Source organism: Populus trichocarpa, chromosome 5 (genome assembly GCF_000002775.5).
Source record: "Populus trichocarpa isolate Nisqually-1 chromosome 5, P.trichocarpa_v4.1, whole genome shotgun sequence".
Taxonomy (NCBI): Eukaryota; Viridiplantae; Streptophyta; class Magnoliopsida; order Malpighiales; family Salicaceae; genus Populus; species Populus trichocarpa.
Genome location: NC_037289.2, coordinates 11,855,051 through 11,872,447, shown reverse-complemented (window position 1 = coordinate 11,872,447; position 17,397 = coordinate 11,855,051). Strand labels below are relative to the sequence as shown.

Sequence of the window (17,397 nt, the reverse complement as noted above, 5' to 3'; positions counted from 1 at the left end):
CTTGACCGACAGAAATATTCTGTCGGTAGTTCACACTCACCGACAGAATAAAATCCGTCGGTATATTTCAAGCGGGAAATTTTTTTTTGGCGCGCAATTTCCGTCTGTAAAACCTTGGCAATTGTTTTTTTTTACCGACGAATTTAGCGACGGAATCAGGCATTACCGATGAAAGGAAAGCCGACGGCATGTTTCCGTCGGTGAAGGCGTCGGTAAAAAAATTACCGAAGAACTATGAATCATACACCGACAGAATATTGTCGTTGGTAAAACTGTGAAATTTTGTAGTGCCTTAAGGGATCAATTTCATTGGTCATTCACCATCCGGATCTCTTAAAATTAGGCTCAAAAGATTCTGTTTGAGTTAATTTTGTTTTTGTTTCCTTGATTTTTTTGGATTTATTATTTTTGTTTAGATGTTATGTAATTTTCCTTTATTCTTTCAAATTCTGATATTGTTTTCTAGTAAATATAGATTTCCTTATCTATTTAAAGGGTTTGTAACCATTTTTGAAAGGCAAACTATTAACTTATTTTTTAGAGAATAATACTACGAAATTAAGGTTCATATTTGCAATCCTTTTTACTCATCAAAATTCTATCTTTCTATAATTGTTGTTATCTTTTTAGATTATGCCCGCATCATAAAATGAGCTAATGTTTTGAATTGCAAATGTTGATGTGAAAATATCCTCTTTATAATTAATAATAATAATAATATAAAAATTACACTAAATATCTTGTAGTTTAATCACTTTTTAACTTTGCTTCTATTTTTTTTTTATAAATTACAATTTATATCATAGACCAACACAATTTTTAAACTTGAATGATAAGATGTATTTATCTTATATATAGAGCAATGACTTTTCTTTTCCTCACTAAAAATCATTTCAAATTTTCTTCATTTCAATAGAAATCAAAACTTTGAACAAATTAAAATAGTTAGAAGGAATAACCATAAGAGGTGGTTTTCCCCACTCTCATAGAAGCCAACTGGTTTTGTTTCTAAGATTAGGTTTTCTTGATTTAGCACGCAAATGTAGAGCAAGTATTAGAATTTTTTGTATGATTTTATGGAATGGCCATGATCCGCACTTGTTGATTTGCTTAAGAGAGTTTTTCTTAATGCAGGCACGGACACTACGTGGATGGCCACCGCAATGGACCATGGCGTGAAGGAGCCTCATCTTCAACTAGATCGAACAACTTTCTTGACTTCATATACCCAAAAACAGCAAAAACCATCTGTCTATTATCCAGTTGGAGCTAGCTTGGCTTCATTAAATAAATTACTTTTTTTTTTTTACTAGATAAGGAAGTCTAGATTGTCGTTTGCATCATAATTGAATAATTAATTGTCGTTTGCATCACATGGACACGGCAAAGCCCAGTCCTCGTCCCCCTCCAACCCCAGCCGCTTCCTTGCTGTTGCTCACGCTTTACCTTCCTCGCCGTTCACTTTTTTCCCAGCCGCTGCTACTCCTCCCTTCACCGTCCATGGAGGCATTGTTTATAGATAGATTAATAAATAAAGAAGATGATTTGCACAAGATGCCATGTCTGCTTCGCCGTAGTGTGAGTTTCATGGTTCCTGAGATGGGGTGGGATGCAATGGTACGGGAAGACCCATAATGTTCAAACCTGAGAGATTTCCCTGCTATGGTTTTTTCAATTTATTTTGGTTTTTTTTTTATTAAAAAAAAATTCAATGTCAAAGTTATAATATCTAGTACAAGAACTTTTCAGTAATTAATTTTTTATTTATATCGACTAAGATATAAAATGTTATAACATATAAACTATAGAATATAAATTATAGTTTCTTAAAAAACGAAGATTAAATAAAAAATGACTTAATTACAATATAATCAATCTAATTCTCCTATGTTTTTTTTAAAGCGATGCAGTTCACAAATATTTTTGTGAGAATTAAAAGTAGAAAAGACAAATAAAAGATGTGTGATAATTTCAATTCCAATTGATCGATACGCCATCAGGTGGTTGGTAAGTGCTTTCAAATGCCATTACAGGCATGATTGATTTTGTATTTTCAAAGGTTTTTTTTGAAAAACTTTAAAAATATTTTTTTAATTTTAAATTAATAATTTTTGATATATTTAGATTATTTTGATGTGTTAATATGAAAAATAATTTTTAAAAAATAAAAAAATATTTTTAAATAAAAAATATCCATTATCACACATCGATTGGATCTCATACTCCTTTCCATAATCGAAATCAAGTAATCCTTCGGGTTAAAATACCGCTCCATAAAGATTGATGATGATGGTTAACCATAATTAATTACTTAAATAATTAAAATACAAATCCACCGTCTATAGGGTGCATGTGAACCCATGACCCACCATTTCATAAATCCGGAAGTAAATATCTAATTTATAAATTGGACGCCTCTCATGCATTGGGAACATTCCCAATTTCATTCTTTTTTTTTTATTATAAGAAAAAAAACTTTCTCAATTTCACGATGAAATATTTGGACCGATCTATATTTAGTCTAGGAGAGAAAAAAAAAAAGAAAAAAAAAAGAAGGAGAAGGTGGTTGGAGGGTAAACCTTCACTTTCCACACATCCCCACCTCAGCAAACAAGCTTTAACCTTAGTTGCTCACTATAGACAAGTATCCGTGAACCGAAACACGTAAAGATTCAATGTCTTTTCGATTCTACCCACCATTTATCTAACTCCAAGAAATTAACAATAATAAAAATACAAATCCGCCATTCTTGGAAGTGGGAAATGGAAATATGATGCGATTCATCAAGCCTTCATGTATAGGAGGAGCATCGACCGATCAAGGGGCCAGGATCTCTTCTCCTTGCCATTAGTCTCGTAGGTGTTCAAATTACAGGGGCCAAGATCTTTTCTCCTTGCCAGTAGTCTCGTTTGTGTTCAAATTAGAAGTAGGATTGGGGTTTTAGTTCTACACTTCTCCCTGCAAAAGTAAAGTTAAATTATTGCTGAAAATAAAGAATTCACGTGACGAAAGCTGGTATTTTCTTTCCCTTTCTCTTTCTTACAGGTTTGTAGCTGTATGCCTGTATTCGCTGTCTGATCTCTTTCCTCTTTTTTGATTTCCTTCTTTTCTGTTTTTGTCTTGACGTACTCATTCACATAATTATAAACAAACAACAATCCACCGTCTCTCTCTCTCTCTCTCTCTCATTTGATTCACTGGCACGGCCTCTATTAAACCAGAGGCGTCGCCCAAGTCTCCTCTCTATTAAGTATTAACTCCCTGCAATTGCATGCCCCTTCCTGTCCTCAAAATCTTCAGACATCGAAAGAAATGAAGCCATTGAAGATGCAATCATTTACTATCTCTCTTTTTAGTATTCTCCTTCTGGGTGTTTGCCACGTGTCCCGGGCAACACTAGCGTCGAACAAGGAGAAAAAAGCAACTTACATAGTTCACATGTCCAAACCCGAGATGCCGGCGAGTTTTGAACACCACACTCACTGGTACGAATCCTCACTCAAATCGGTCTCTGACTCAGCCCAAATGCTCTACACCTACGAGAATGCAATCCATGGGTTTTCCACTCGGTTAACACTGGCAGAAGCAAAGTTACTCGAGAGCCAACCCGGGATTCTCTCTGTAATGCTTGAGTTGAGATACGAGTTGCACACAACTCGTACACCAGAGTTCCTTGGACTCGACAAAAGCGCTGATTTGTTACCCCAGTCTGACTCAGTCAGTGAAGTGATCATTGGTGTGTTGGATACAGGTGTTTGGCCAGAGAGCAAGAGCTTTCTTGATACCGGCTTTGGTCCTGTTCCAAGTTCCTGGAAAGGCGAGTGTGAATCGGGCACCAACTTCACGACAAAAAACTGTAACCGCAAATTAATCGGTGCAAGATTCTTTGCTAGAGGCTATGAGGCCACGTTAGGCCCAGTTGATGAATCAAAAGAATCAAAATCGCCAAGAGATGACGACGGCCATGGTACTCACACCTCTTCTACGGCAGGTGGATCGTCTGTGGCAGATGCAAGCCTATTTGGATACGCAGCTGGAACAGCGCGTGGGATGGCTGCCCGTGCAAGGGTGGCTGTCTATAAAGTGTGCTGGGTTGGTGGTTGTTTCAGTTCTGATATTTTAGCGGCCATGGATAAAGCCATTGATGATGGTGTTAATGTTCTTTCCATGTCACTTGGCGGAAGCATGTCTTATTATTATAGAGATAGTGTTGCGATTGGAGCTTTTGCAGCTATGGAGAAGGGGATTTTTGTCTCTTGCTCAGCTGGGAATGCAGGTCCAAGCTCGTATAGTTTGTCCAATGTTGCTCCTTGGATAACTACTGTTGGGGCTGGCACTTTGGATCGTGACTTCCCTGCTTTTGTTAGTCTTGGTAATGGGAAAAATTACTCGGGTGTTTCTCTTTATAAGGGGGATGCAATATTACCAGGAAAGCTTTTGCCATTTGTTTATGCTGGTAATGCTAGTAATGCAACAAATGGTAATTTGTGCATGATGGGTACTTTGATCCCTGAACAAGTTGCAGGTAAAATAGTGCTGTGTGATCGTGGAGTGAATCCTAGAGTGCAAAAAGGAGCTGTAGTCAAAGCAGCTGGTGGCATAGGCATGGTTTTGTCAAATACTGACGCCAATGGTGAAGAATTGGTTGCTGATGCTCACTTACTACCAGCTACAGCAGTTGGTAAAAAAGGTGGAGATGAAATCAAGAATTATTTGTTTTCAGATCCAAAACCAACGGCGACTATTCTTTTTGAAGGCACCAAAGTTGGGATTCAACCATCTCCAGTTGTTGCAGCATTTAGCTCAAGAGGGCCAAATTCGATCACACCGGACATCTTGAAGCCGGACATGATTGCACCAGGTGTCAACATCTTGGCGGGTTGGGTGGGTTCGGCTGGTCCTACTGGACTGGCTACCGATGGCAGGCGGGTGGAGTTCAACATCATCTCAGGAACCTCAATGTCCTGCCCACATGTGAGCGGCCTCGCTGCATTGATCAAAGCCGCTCATCCTGACTGGAGCCCAGCAGCTATCAAATCAGCACTAATGACCACAGCTTATGTAACTTACAAGAACGGCAACAAATTGCAAGATGTTGCTACTGGAAAGGATTCTACGCCGTTTGATCATGGGGCCGGGCATGTAGATCCGGTTTCGGCACTCAACCCAGGGCTTGTTTATGATCTCACGGCAGATGACTACTTGAATTTCCTGTGTGCGTTGAACTACTCTGCAACAGAAATCACCAGCCTTGCAAGAAGAAAATTCACATGCGATGCCTCCAAGAAATATAGTGTGACCGATCTCAACTACCCTTCTTTTGCAGTCAATTTTGGCAGCGGTGGTGCTGATGCTGGTAATTAAGCACTCACGAACACTTACCAATGTGGGCGCGCCAGGGACATACAAGGTTCTGATATCATTGCAATCTCCAGGTGTGAAGGTGGCAGTCGAGCCAGAAACATTGAGTTTCCGTCAAGCGAATGAGAAGAAATCTTACACAGTTACTTTTACTGGGAGCTCAATGCCTGCCGATACTAATAGCTTCGGCCGGATAGAATGGTCTAACGGGAAACAAATTGTTGGCAGTCCAATAGCAGTTAGTTGGACTTAGCAACATAATATGGCATGTCATTAATAGAAACAAAATCCGGTACCGCTCGAAGAGTAGAGTACAATTGCAATGCTTGTTAGTTTTTGTGCTCCGAATGTTAGTTTTTGTGCTCCGAATGTTATGTTTTCGTAGTCCCAGCAAATAAGGGAAGGCTGGACCTGGTGCTTGATGTTCTTATTTGAGAAGGAAAGCAAGAGGAAAAGAAAACGTACAAAGGCAGATGGCGTTTTCATCTCAATGTACAATTTGTGGCTATCACAATGTGTATGCTTGCCTAGTGGATAGCTATTTATTGGAAAAAAACAACATTATATCAAGAACTCCTATCCTTTAATATTTATTTTGTTACGTGAATTTCTAAATTTTACATAGCTTATATATTATGGCATTAGTATTTAGATGAACAAACAAGAAGATTTTGACTTTTCTTTGCCAATTCACTGGAAAAGAAATATTTTTTTCCCATCAAAATATAAGTACGAATTAAAAATAAAAAATAAAACTAGACAGGAAAACCAGCAAGTCAAGTTTGCAGCATGTACAAGTTAATGAGAAGAAACAAAGGGAAACTAGCAAAGAAATATTTGGTCTCATGGATGGTTACCATTTTGTCTGTCAACCTAGAAAGGAGGTCCAATACTTGTTCCAATTTCAACAACTTTTGATTATTTCTTTTCTTCAATTATTCTACACATTATTTTGCATAAGAATATTCAAGATGTGTTTGGTATGCTTACTAGAGTGTATAATAGAAATAGAAATATATTAAATTGGACTAGATTGGATAGTAGATAAGCTTGTACTAGAATAATTGTGTTGATCGATTTGATAATATAATAATCTCATTAGTATAATAACATAATTATCTCGCTATGATTGCGAATTTGTTAATCGATCTATGTAATTTCAAGTAGAGGCTGGTAATAATCTTGCATAGCAAACTGAATGTGAAGTTTTTTATATGGTTTAACAAGTCCAAAGGCTAAAGAGTAATACCAAAAAAATCTAAAAAAATAGATGAAAATAAAAGAAAATAACTATTTAAAAAATCTTGTAAAGAAAGAATGTTGTAAAGGAAAGTTGTAAAAGAAAACTATAAATTGCAATAAACAAAAAAATATTAAATTGCATAAAGCTGTAAAGAAATTGTATATGTGGGACTGACCATCGTTTCCAGTTGCTAGATGACCTATTTGAAAAAAATAAGACTAATAGTTGTTTACTACCAAACAAGGAAAATAAAACTAAAATTGATCATTAGTTAGATTCACCAAGCTAAGGAAGAGTCTAAGTTGACCTAGAAAAATAGAAAACAATTGACTAATAGAACTAAAAGTCATGATTGATCAAGAAAAACTAAGTGACAATAAAGATAAAATTTTACATGATTGACAATAGAGAAAAACTAAGTCCTATATAGAATAAGAGTTCTCAATGGATTAAATTGGAAAGTATTACAAATTAAGGAGACACACATGGAATTGAAGTTGTAGTAAAATTCATAATATAAATTCCTTATCTATTATAAATAATTTATTAGGATTATAATTTGAAGTTTATGCAAAACTCAAACTTTGTAACAATTTAAAAAAGTCATCCAACCTAACACCTCCCTCTCTCTCTCTCTCTCTCTCTCTCTCACACACACACACACACACACACACACAACACACACACACAGTCCTAGTATTCAATTGATTTTGATTAATCTTACTTTTGTTTCCTCATTCTAATAATTATAAACTTATTTAAGTTTTTATCTATTCTAGCCACCACCTCTCATGGTTGACCACCACCATTTCAACTGCTGGAAACTTGCTTTGTTTACCCTTCTCTCAACAAGTTATAACAAAATAAGTTTTTGACTCTATTTTCTTAAAAATTAATAATTTAATGTGTTATTTTGAATATATTTGACATGATTTGATGGGTTTTTATGTAATTTAAAAACTAATTAGGTTTAAGTGAAGTTAAGCTAAGTTAGGGATTTGTTATTTAATTATTTAAATGTGAAATTTTTGTGGTTAGTATTATTAATGTGATATTTTTAATTGATTTTGTTGTATTTCTATGGTTTAAAGATAATCAGGTGTAGGTTAAAATAAAAATAGTAATTTGGTGTTTTTCAAGTTTGCTGATTTTATTGTTAGTTTTATATTTAAATTAAAGTTAGGACTTTGAGAAGGGGGTTTTGATATATTAGTTGTGAAATTAGTGAGGTTATTGTTGTTAATATGAGGTTGTGAAATTGATCTGAGAAATTTACAGGTTTAAATTGCATAAGAGTAATTTTCGAGATACCTAGTTTTTTGATGGTTTAATTGTAAAATTAGTTAAGATGCTAAGAAGTTTTAGAAATTGGTAATTAATTTTCATGGGTTGTTTAATTTGAAAATTTATAAATTTAGATTATGTGGAAATAGTAGTTTTTGGAATTTTATTTATTTATTATGATGTACAATTTGCAACTTGCAATTGTCCATGTAGATTTCAAAGTTTTTCAAGGCAAGTTTATTATGTGTAAAACACTCAAAGTTCCTTATAAATATATAATCTTGCTAGACAAATGCAATAAATGACAAATGGCTAAGAAGGTCATTTTAATGTGCCTTGAACCTAAAAATAATTGATCTATAGAAGTTAACATGCATGAAATGATATGAATACATTAAAATAATGGCATAAAATAGCTAATGTTAGAAAATTATCATGCTAAGGTGAATTCAATTTTGCTTAAAAGAATTATAAATTCTCTAGCATGTATGAATTGTTAATGCTTTCTCTTCAGGTATTGTATATTAAGAATACGGAGGGCTATTTTATTCCCATGCATTGTGTTAATTGTTTCCTTTTAGATATCTTGTTTTAAAGGAGAAAAAGTTTCAAGTCCATTAAGAGGATACTGCTTCATCAAGTGGTAATGTCAGTGATCATAACTGTGTCATTAATTTAGGTGTCGATCATGAAAAGACACATGAAAAACATGTTACTAACCAAGGCTCGTCCAATATGGGTAGTAAAGTTTAAATTCCTTCTTGTAGAGACTTTATGTTAGGAAAACTTATTGCAAATGGAAGACCGATCACATTATGTAAGTCAAGTTTTTTCTCAATATTAAAGTTATTTATTTCTATTAGGTTATTCTAAGTGTTATATTAAATAAAAAAGACTTTGATGAATTGATTTTTAGATTTACCAATATTAAAGTTATCTATTTGATCAGATCTATGGTTAAATCATCATTCGAAGAACCATTATTTCCATAGAGTCAACTTCAATAACATCCTGATTGAATAAATATGGTAAAAGCTTGGTGGAGAAAGTTTAATTGTTAAATATATAATATATACTTTGAGTTAATATATAAATTTTTAAATTTTAAACTAATTAATGTAAAAATTGTTTATAAGAAAAAAAATATTATGGGATGTGAAAAATGAGGGGGTGGTTAGGCAAGTATGGGAAAGCCACATTGCAATTAGGTAAATATCAAGCAAAAAAATATTATATTATTGTAAAAATATAATCTTTTATTTCCTTACCTTGTTTTTGTTTAGTGAATTTCATATAAAAGATTGCATGATTTTTGGTATGATGCCCACATATATGTAATGAACAGAGTTGACTATGATGATGTAGGGTTATGAAGAAATTTTAGATTGAGGCATGTCATTTAGGGTAATTGGGCTAAGTATCAAGAATTTTTGGAATTAAATGGTTTTAAAAGGCGCCCACGATTTGGTTTTAAAAACAAAAAAACTCATGGTTCAATGAGCAAGTACATTAGAGGAGTGCTTCCTTTTGTGAACCATGAAAAGAACTTGGTAAGAGCTTATTATTGCATTTTTAGTTATTTTTCTTAAATTTTTATTTTATTCTTTATTTGTTAGACTTTTTTACAAACTATTTATTTTGCAGGAAAAATAATTTGGACGCAAACCTATTCCAATTGAGTTATATGAGAAAACTCATATAAGGAAGGGGGATGGGGGGAAATAGGTGAAAATATTTATTGATAGTATAGAGGAAGCATTTATTGTAAGTATTTGTGGATAGTTATAATTGTCTTACTTATATTTATTTGCATCATTAATATTAATTTTGGATTTTGACCTTTTTTTTAGGATTCATATAACATCGACATGGTTGTATAATATAGAGAAGATAGTTCCATCCATTCTCCTCACAACCCTTAATTATGGTTGGAGGTTGGAGTAACTATGGATCCTATATAAATCAAGTTTATGGTATGCCTATGGTATCAGCTCGAGATATGAAGGTAAGTCATAGTGTTTCAATGTTAGGCACAAAACATTTCAACCCAAGCTAGACATAGCAGCCAGCCATTAAAAACATGGTTTAAGATAGGGTTTAAGAATAATTGACTGTTGAGTCACCCCAATATAAGAGCAAAAACAAGGTTAGAACTAAAAGAATAAATAAGACCAGAAATCGAACAAGAAAGTAATAGACAATGGGAGTAAGAACATGCATATTTGGCTTTACATTTTCCTCTCTCCATCTTTTTAGTAATTTTAACTTTTTGTTTATAACATTTTTATGAAATTGCAGAGGGTGTGTATTTATATATTGAGTGTTTTTGTTTATGAACTTGAATGACTTGTTGTATGATTATTTGTAGATCCAATAATTGTTGGGTGGTTAATAGTAGTTCTTGAAGTTATTAGGTGGTTTATGATCATGTATGAAATATCTTGCTTAACTAACCTAGTGACCAATGTATTTATAAACCTTGGACATATATGCTTATCTTGTGTAGCATGAAGAATAGTGTAGCAATTGCAGATACCTAAATATAGAATGGAGTTGTACTATTGGTGGGGATTATGGTGTTTGCTATGTTTACTGGAGAAGTTGATGATTTCTATTTTTGAAAAACAACTATTAGCTTAAAAATATGGTGTCTACTTTGCATAGAAAAATGTGGTGTATGCATAGAGAATTTGTGTTGCATAGTCTAGGGAACTAAAAAAATGCATAGATGAGATTGTAGTGTGTGTCTGTTGTCATCACTTGTTTTTAACCCCTATATTTTTTAAAAACAAATGAAAAAAGAATACCAAAAAATACATTTTCAACATGATTTGGCCAATTTTTGGTAATTTTTAATTTTTTTACCATTTCACATTTTTTTCATATTTATAATATTTTTAAAAATAAAAAATAAAAAGAAGAAGAAGAAAATCAATAAAACAAGATTTTTTTTCTTCAATGAGTCAAATGTATTGGGCAAATATTAATAAAGACTAGTTTATAAAATTTGAATTTTTAGAAGAAAAAAAAGGAGATTTTGTTTAAATGAGAGGGAAAATATTTTTGTTTGAAAAAAAGGGGAAATTTTAGAAGACCTAGAAGGTGTTGGAAAATACAAGAAAACTATGAAAGGGTGTGGAAGAGATTAGAACCCAAATGTGAAAGGAATATTTTGCCTAGTATAAATAAATCCACCCTCACTCATAAACAAAAGGGGGAGATAGAAAAAAAAAAAAAACCCCACACGCACAAATAATAACCCCCACAGAAAAAATTATCCCCACTCATATTTAACCAAACTCTCTCCCAAAAGTCACTAAAACCAAGCAAAAAGAGAACCCGTGACTACACAAAACCTCTCTCATTCCTTCAAAAAAATAAAACCAAAACTTGTCACTCTCTTTCTTTCCCTTTAAAAAAAACAAAAACAAACTTGTCTCTCTTTAAAAAAAAACAGAGAAAACCATGACTCTCTCCCACATAAACATTTAAAATCGCCAGCCAACACCAAGTAATAAAATAACAACTAAATGATCACTATGGTGACACCTCATGTAAGCTGAACAAAGAAAGAAAGAAGATAAAAGAAAAAGAAAAAGAAAAAGAAGAGGCACAATAAAGAGAGAAGGAGGTTGGACATTCAAAATGGCTGGTCTCTCACCGCTAGTACCAGAAGATAGAGGAAGAACTGATGTATCAAATAAGTTAGACCATGCACCCACTAAACATTGTCAGTGCGTGTAACCATATGCAATAGTATGGATCTCCTCTACCCCATGTAGCCGACATGCCAACATTGTTTCACATAAATTCCAATAAGTCATTCCCGATCCCGGCAACATCTAGCGAACTCTTGAAGGTTGATATTAACCTAGCTAGCTTTTGAACAATTTTTTTATATATATATTGAGATGTTTTAGATAATAAAATATGGATTATTGTGATTTAGATGTTTTTTTAGGGTTGTTAAATGTTTATGGGTTGCTTATTGGTGATTTATGAAATTAATGTTGAATGGGTGTTAAAATTGATTTATTTGTCTTATGTTTGGTTTGATTGTGGATTAATTTTGGATGTGTAATTTGTGGGCAATCCTATCTATGGCAAATACACCTCATTTGGGTATTGTCATAGGATGTGATTAAGGATTTTGATACCCAATGTTGATTATGTGAATAATGTTGATATTCATTATTTTTGTTATTATGGATTATTAAGAATCTTGGATGATGGATATGATTTTGGCTATTAATATTGTGTTGGTTGATAAGTAATCCTACTTATGGAAAATACATCTCATTTGGGTATTGTTATAGGGTGTCATTGATGTTTGATCATGACTATGTATTAGATGGACAATACTTCCTATGGAAAATAAACCATATTTGGGTATTTTCATAGGGTGTGATTATGGTTTGATGTATAATGGTGGGTTGACATGGGTGAGATTGTTATTTATGACTTTCAAACAAATATTTGAAATATTATTATGATGAGATGTTGAATGCTTTGGATAATTGTCGGAAAATTGTTAGAGTGGATGTTTGGTTGATATTGATGTATTATAAAATAGTGATTGGTTCGGTTTATATCTAATTAATTGAAGATTATACATTTTTCTTAATGGTGTTATGAATCACTTCCTAATGGCAAATGCATCATATGTGGGCATTGTCTTAGAGTGTGGTTAACAGGTAATAAAATTCATAATATTAAAAAGCACATACTAAAATTAATTTCTCATGTTAATCATTTTATCATTTAACAATTCTACCTATGACAAATATACTATTATTAGTCATTGTCATAAGCTATGATTGATGGGTAATAAAATTACTTAATAGATCACTTTTAAACATTTTCAAGTCCTTTGTCTATGACTAATATACCATCTTTGGACAATGTTTTTGGGTGAGATTGGTTACTAAATGCTATTAAAATATTTTTTTGAAGAAAAGAATTGTTTCCTCGTAATTTTGTCATGTTTGCCAATCCTAATTATGACATATATATCATTATCGGGCAATGTCATAAGGTGAAAAAAATATATTTCAAGATACCATTTCTTATTATAAAAACAACAATAATAAAATTTTGTTTTTATCATTTTATGAATCTAAATCAATGTGTTTAAGGGTGCCCCGATAATATCCTTCAGTACTACTCTTTCAGTCATCCAGTCAATCTCTTTCAATAAGCAACATCACCTATGGTGACAACATTTGTTTTAAAAAATTATAAACATTTATAAAACATTAATATTAATTTAATAAACAACACATATATATTAGATCGGGTAAACTCATGGTATGTAAACACATTAGACACATTTATCATTAAATACAAACAACAATGCACTTTATTTTAGGTAGGATGTATAGAATAATAACTATCTTTCATATTACATAACTAACCTCTTACCCAGAATATTTGAAGATCAATTATGGTTTTTAGTTAACATAAAATTGGATGGAGACTTTTTTTTTTACCGTTTTTACATATAGTTATTCTCGATGTTCCTTGTGACACCTGTACAATTCTTAAAACTAGAAAAATACATGGAAGTGCGTGTAAAGACACGGATCATCATACTTAAGGAGTGTTTGGAAACATGGTGCAAACCGTGTTCCCAAAAAAATTGATTTATTTTTTTCTTAAAATGAATTTTTTTTTATATATTTTCAGATCATTTTGATGTGTTAATGTCAAAAATAATTTTTTAAAAATAAAAAAGATTTATTTTAATATATTTTTAAGTGAAAAGTACTTTGAACCGCCATCAGTATTATAATTCGAAACAGACTCTTAAAAAACAAAAAAAAAAAGAAGAGAAGATAGAGAGCCTAAATGGGTGACTTATTTTTTTAACTTCTTTTACCAACATGTATTAGATATTTATTTTAAAAGCCATGTTACATATTATAAAGCATTTCACTTATCTTAATCTAGCGCATACAATTTTATCTTGTTTTTTAATACATTTGGATAGCGTGAAGTAAACGGAGATTTGTGTAATTTATATTACATGAAAATTAAAAATAAAACGAAATGGTAGCAAACGTCAAATGGTGTTATAATCTCGAGTTTGAAGTGCTTACTTCAAGGTCGTAGACTTGTACTGAAATTGTAATTTGAAGCAAGATTTGGATCGATCTAAATTACTTTTAAGGAAATTAGCTCATCGGCGCTAATTTGGGTAAAATTTAGTTTAACTCTTGCAAATTCATCAATGTTCCACTTGAATATAGTTTAAAATTTTTAATTTTAATTTTATTTTTTAATTTTCAAAAATTTCAATATCACCCATCAATATTTTCATTCATAGTATAAAACCTAACTTGGCCCAATAAATTAATTCAGGATCTGAATGACTCGAGGCTTTAGTCGAATTTCAAATAAACAAAACTCGAACTTGCAATTGGTTTTGTAAAACCTGGATGACCTACTAGGTTAACCTGGAACCTGGGTGGTGTGGCATGACGTAACCCGAGTGAAACTCAATTTTTTTTGTTAAAATAAACCCCAAAAAATATATAATTAATTTATAAATATTTAGCCTCGTATATTATTTAATAGGCTATATTTATAAAGAATATTTCTTAACTTTTCGATGTGAAATTACTATATATTTAACATTTTTTCTACATGGAATGTTTTTTACTTTTTTTTATATGAGATAATTGTATATAACTTATTTTTACATGGAATGTTTTTTAATTTTTTGATGTGGGATAATTATATATAGCATAAATTCATATGGTGTCATATGGTTTATCTCTTAATTTTATTTTTCAAACATTTATTTTTTATTTTTTAAAGTTAACCCGAATCATGTTATGTTACAGAGTACCTGACTCTTTTACCGGCTGACCTGGGCCATATTAAATAACCATGCTTCCATTACAAGAATACAGGGTTGGCTGTTTGCCAGGCAGCATTATATTTAAAGAAAATCATATTCAAATCTCTCATAAGCGCTCAACAGGGTGACACATAATTGCAAGTTGATTTATATGCACGTTGAAATTGCAAAATACAAAGTCTTTTGACTGTTTCCAAATATAAGGATTGTAGTGGTACGAGCAAGCTATAATAAACAAAGGTAATATACACCAGAAAACCAAGTAGCATACTCGCGTATTTGCACTTAACACGTAGAGCTCACAGCACATATAATGTAGACACGTACAATACACTTGTCAAACCCACAGCAAGTGACAAAACGGGATATAAGGTGATGTGGTGTCCCATGCATCAGATGAAACATCAAAAGTTCAGAGATCAGGGAAGAAAATGGAGAAGAAGCAAGAGAAAAAGCATGAGCAGCAGATGGAGAAAAGGCCAGAGAGTTCTCATGAAGACAAGAAGGTAAACTCAGAGGGTCTCCCAGTTGAGGACAGTCCTTACGTGAATTACGGAGACTTGGAGGATTACAAGCGTAAAGCGTATGGGACTGAAGGTCATCTTGAGCCGAAGACTGGCCGTGGCGCTGGTGCCAGTACTGATGCGCCAACTATTTCTGGCGGAGCTCTCTCCTCTTGAGACTTCTCCTACGGCAACTAACACAACTAATGGTGTTATAGTCCCTTAAAAACAATATGATGTTTTTATATATCTATATTAAATAAAGAAAGAGCACTTCGTTAATTTCCTTTAATTTCTTTATACGAGCGGTTATATAATAACTTCTTGTTTATTAACAAATCGATGCCTTGTGTTTGGTTGTTCGTCACAATATCATAATAATTGGCACTTCAAACATGTATGTTATAGGCTTCAATTAGTTGAGTTAAATCTTAATCTTTTACGAGTGTTTGTGCTTGTTTAAACAGCGCTACAATGGCAGTCCTTAAAAAAAAAGAAGAAGTTCGATAGGATATGAAATAGAATTATAACCAGAGATGAGTAGTACAATCATTTCCATCACCAAAAAAAAAAATAAAAAAAAACAATTAACAAAGAGGTATGGTTGAGATGAATATATTACTTGAAAGTTGGAGATGCCATCTCCAGCAGCTGTTCTTCAGCCTTTCCCATCTCTTTCTTAACTTCTAACTACAATTTCCATGTTGATTCTCTCTACATGCATGTTTGTGGTCTTCTCATCACCGACTGGATACTGTCAAACAATATGCCATCCTACATGGTCTGAATCTCAAAACTAATTGAAGCAAGAGGCCTAAAATCAGGTTTATCAAACTTAAAGTGTTGAAGTTGAATATCGACTAGGATTTAGGCTAATAAGATTTAGAGTTTATAAGAATTTGAATATTAGTTAAAAGAGGAATTCTAATTAATATAGGAATCTTTGATGAAAAATGATTTGTAATAAAATAGTTTGTTACAATCCTTGCTTAATTAAGATGTTAAATTCCTTATTAAATTAGGATTTCCTTTGAATAATTTAATTCTTTAATTAGCTAGGACTTGAGGCCTATAAATAGGCTTGTAATCTTAAGCATTATATACAAGTTGAGAGAGATATAGAAAAGAGTTAGAAAGGTGTATCTTTTGAGAAAACTTTTAATAAAATATTATTCATCTCATTCTTATTCTTGTTCTTTAGCTTTGTTCTTATGTTTGGTCTTATAAATTAGCTAGTACACCTTATCCTTATTTTCTAACAAGTGGTATCAGAGCTTACCTTTGATTATTTAATATGGCCAATTCAAACCTTCCACTTCAATGTCCTAGGTTGACAAAGGACAACTATCAAGCTTGGTATATTCGAGTAAAAGCTTGGCTAGGTTCCCAAGATGTATGAGAGACGGTTGAAAAAGGCTTTGAGGAGCCTATAAATGGAGTGACGTTGACTTCAGCCCAAATAGAGGCCGTGGAAAAGGCACGGAGGAAAGATCAACTAGCACTAACAATCATCCACCAATATCTGGATGACACCACTTTTGAGATAGTGGCCAATGCAACCACTACCAAGCAAGCATTAGAAGTTTTGCAAGAGTCAAACCAAGAAGCTGACAATGTGAGAAAGGTACGTTTACAAAAACTACGTGGTGACTTTAAAAAGTTACATATGCTTGAACCAAAAAATATTTTAGAATACTTTGCTAGAGTATTGGCCATATACAATCAAATGAAGAGATATTGGGAGAAGATGGAAGAGAGACGTGTGGTTGAGAAGATCTTATACTCGCTATAAAAGAAGTTCCATTATATGGTGGTCGCAATAGAGGAGTCGCAAAATATGAATTTTCTTTCAATACAAGGTCTTATGGGAAAATTACAAGCCCATGAGGAAAGAGTCAATGAGACTCAAGAGGATGTGGGTGCACAAGCACTGTTTTCAAAGCAAGATAGTTTTGGATATTCCCAAGGAGGAAGAAGAAGATTTGGAAGAGGAGGCCAAGGCAGCCCCAACAAATCAAACAGTCAACCGAATGAAGGGAACCGGTCGAATGGTTCAATTGGCAGTAACAATCTGAGATCCAGATTTGACAAATCAAAAGTTACATGCTATAATTATAAAAAGACAGGTCATTATGCTAGGGAT

The 17,397-nt window shown here is 32.9% G+C and overlaps 2 protein-coding genes across 2 annotated transcripts; both read left to right on the top strand.

The window, feature by feature from the left end:
* The first annotated feature begins 2,640 nt into the window (after nucleotides 1–2,640).
* On the top strand, nucleotides 2,641–5,955 carry LOC18099568 (subtilisin-like protease SBT1.7). Its single transcript, XM_024601553.2, is given in 2 exon segments — nucleotides 2,641–5,359; nucleotides 5,361–5,955. Coding segments are annotated over 2 exon segments (2,301 nt in total). The 5' UTR covers nucleotides 2,641–3,313; the 3' UTR covers nucleotides 5,616–5,955.
* Nucleotides 5,956–15,138: 9,183 nt separating this feature from the next.
* LOC7476415 (uncharacterized) lies at nucleotides 15,139–15,536 on the top strand. The gene has a single exon (XM_002307259.4). It carries the CDS (start codon nucleotides 15,183–15,185, stop codon nucleotides 15,429–15,431), a length of 249 nt encoding a protein of 82 aa, XP_002307295.4. The 5' UTR covers nucleotides 15,139–15,182; the 3' UTR covers nucleotides 15,432–15,536.
* Nucleotides 15,537–17,397: the final 1,861 nt, after the last annotated feature.

What these genes read in the sequence shown, in the direction of transcription:
- LOC7476415 (XM_002307259.4), top strand. Translation starts at nt 15,183, where the DNA reads ATGGAGAAGAAGCAAGAGAAAAAGCATGAGCAGCAGATGGAGAAAAGG.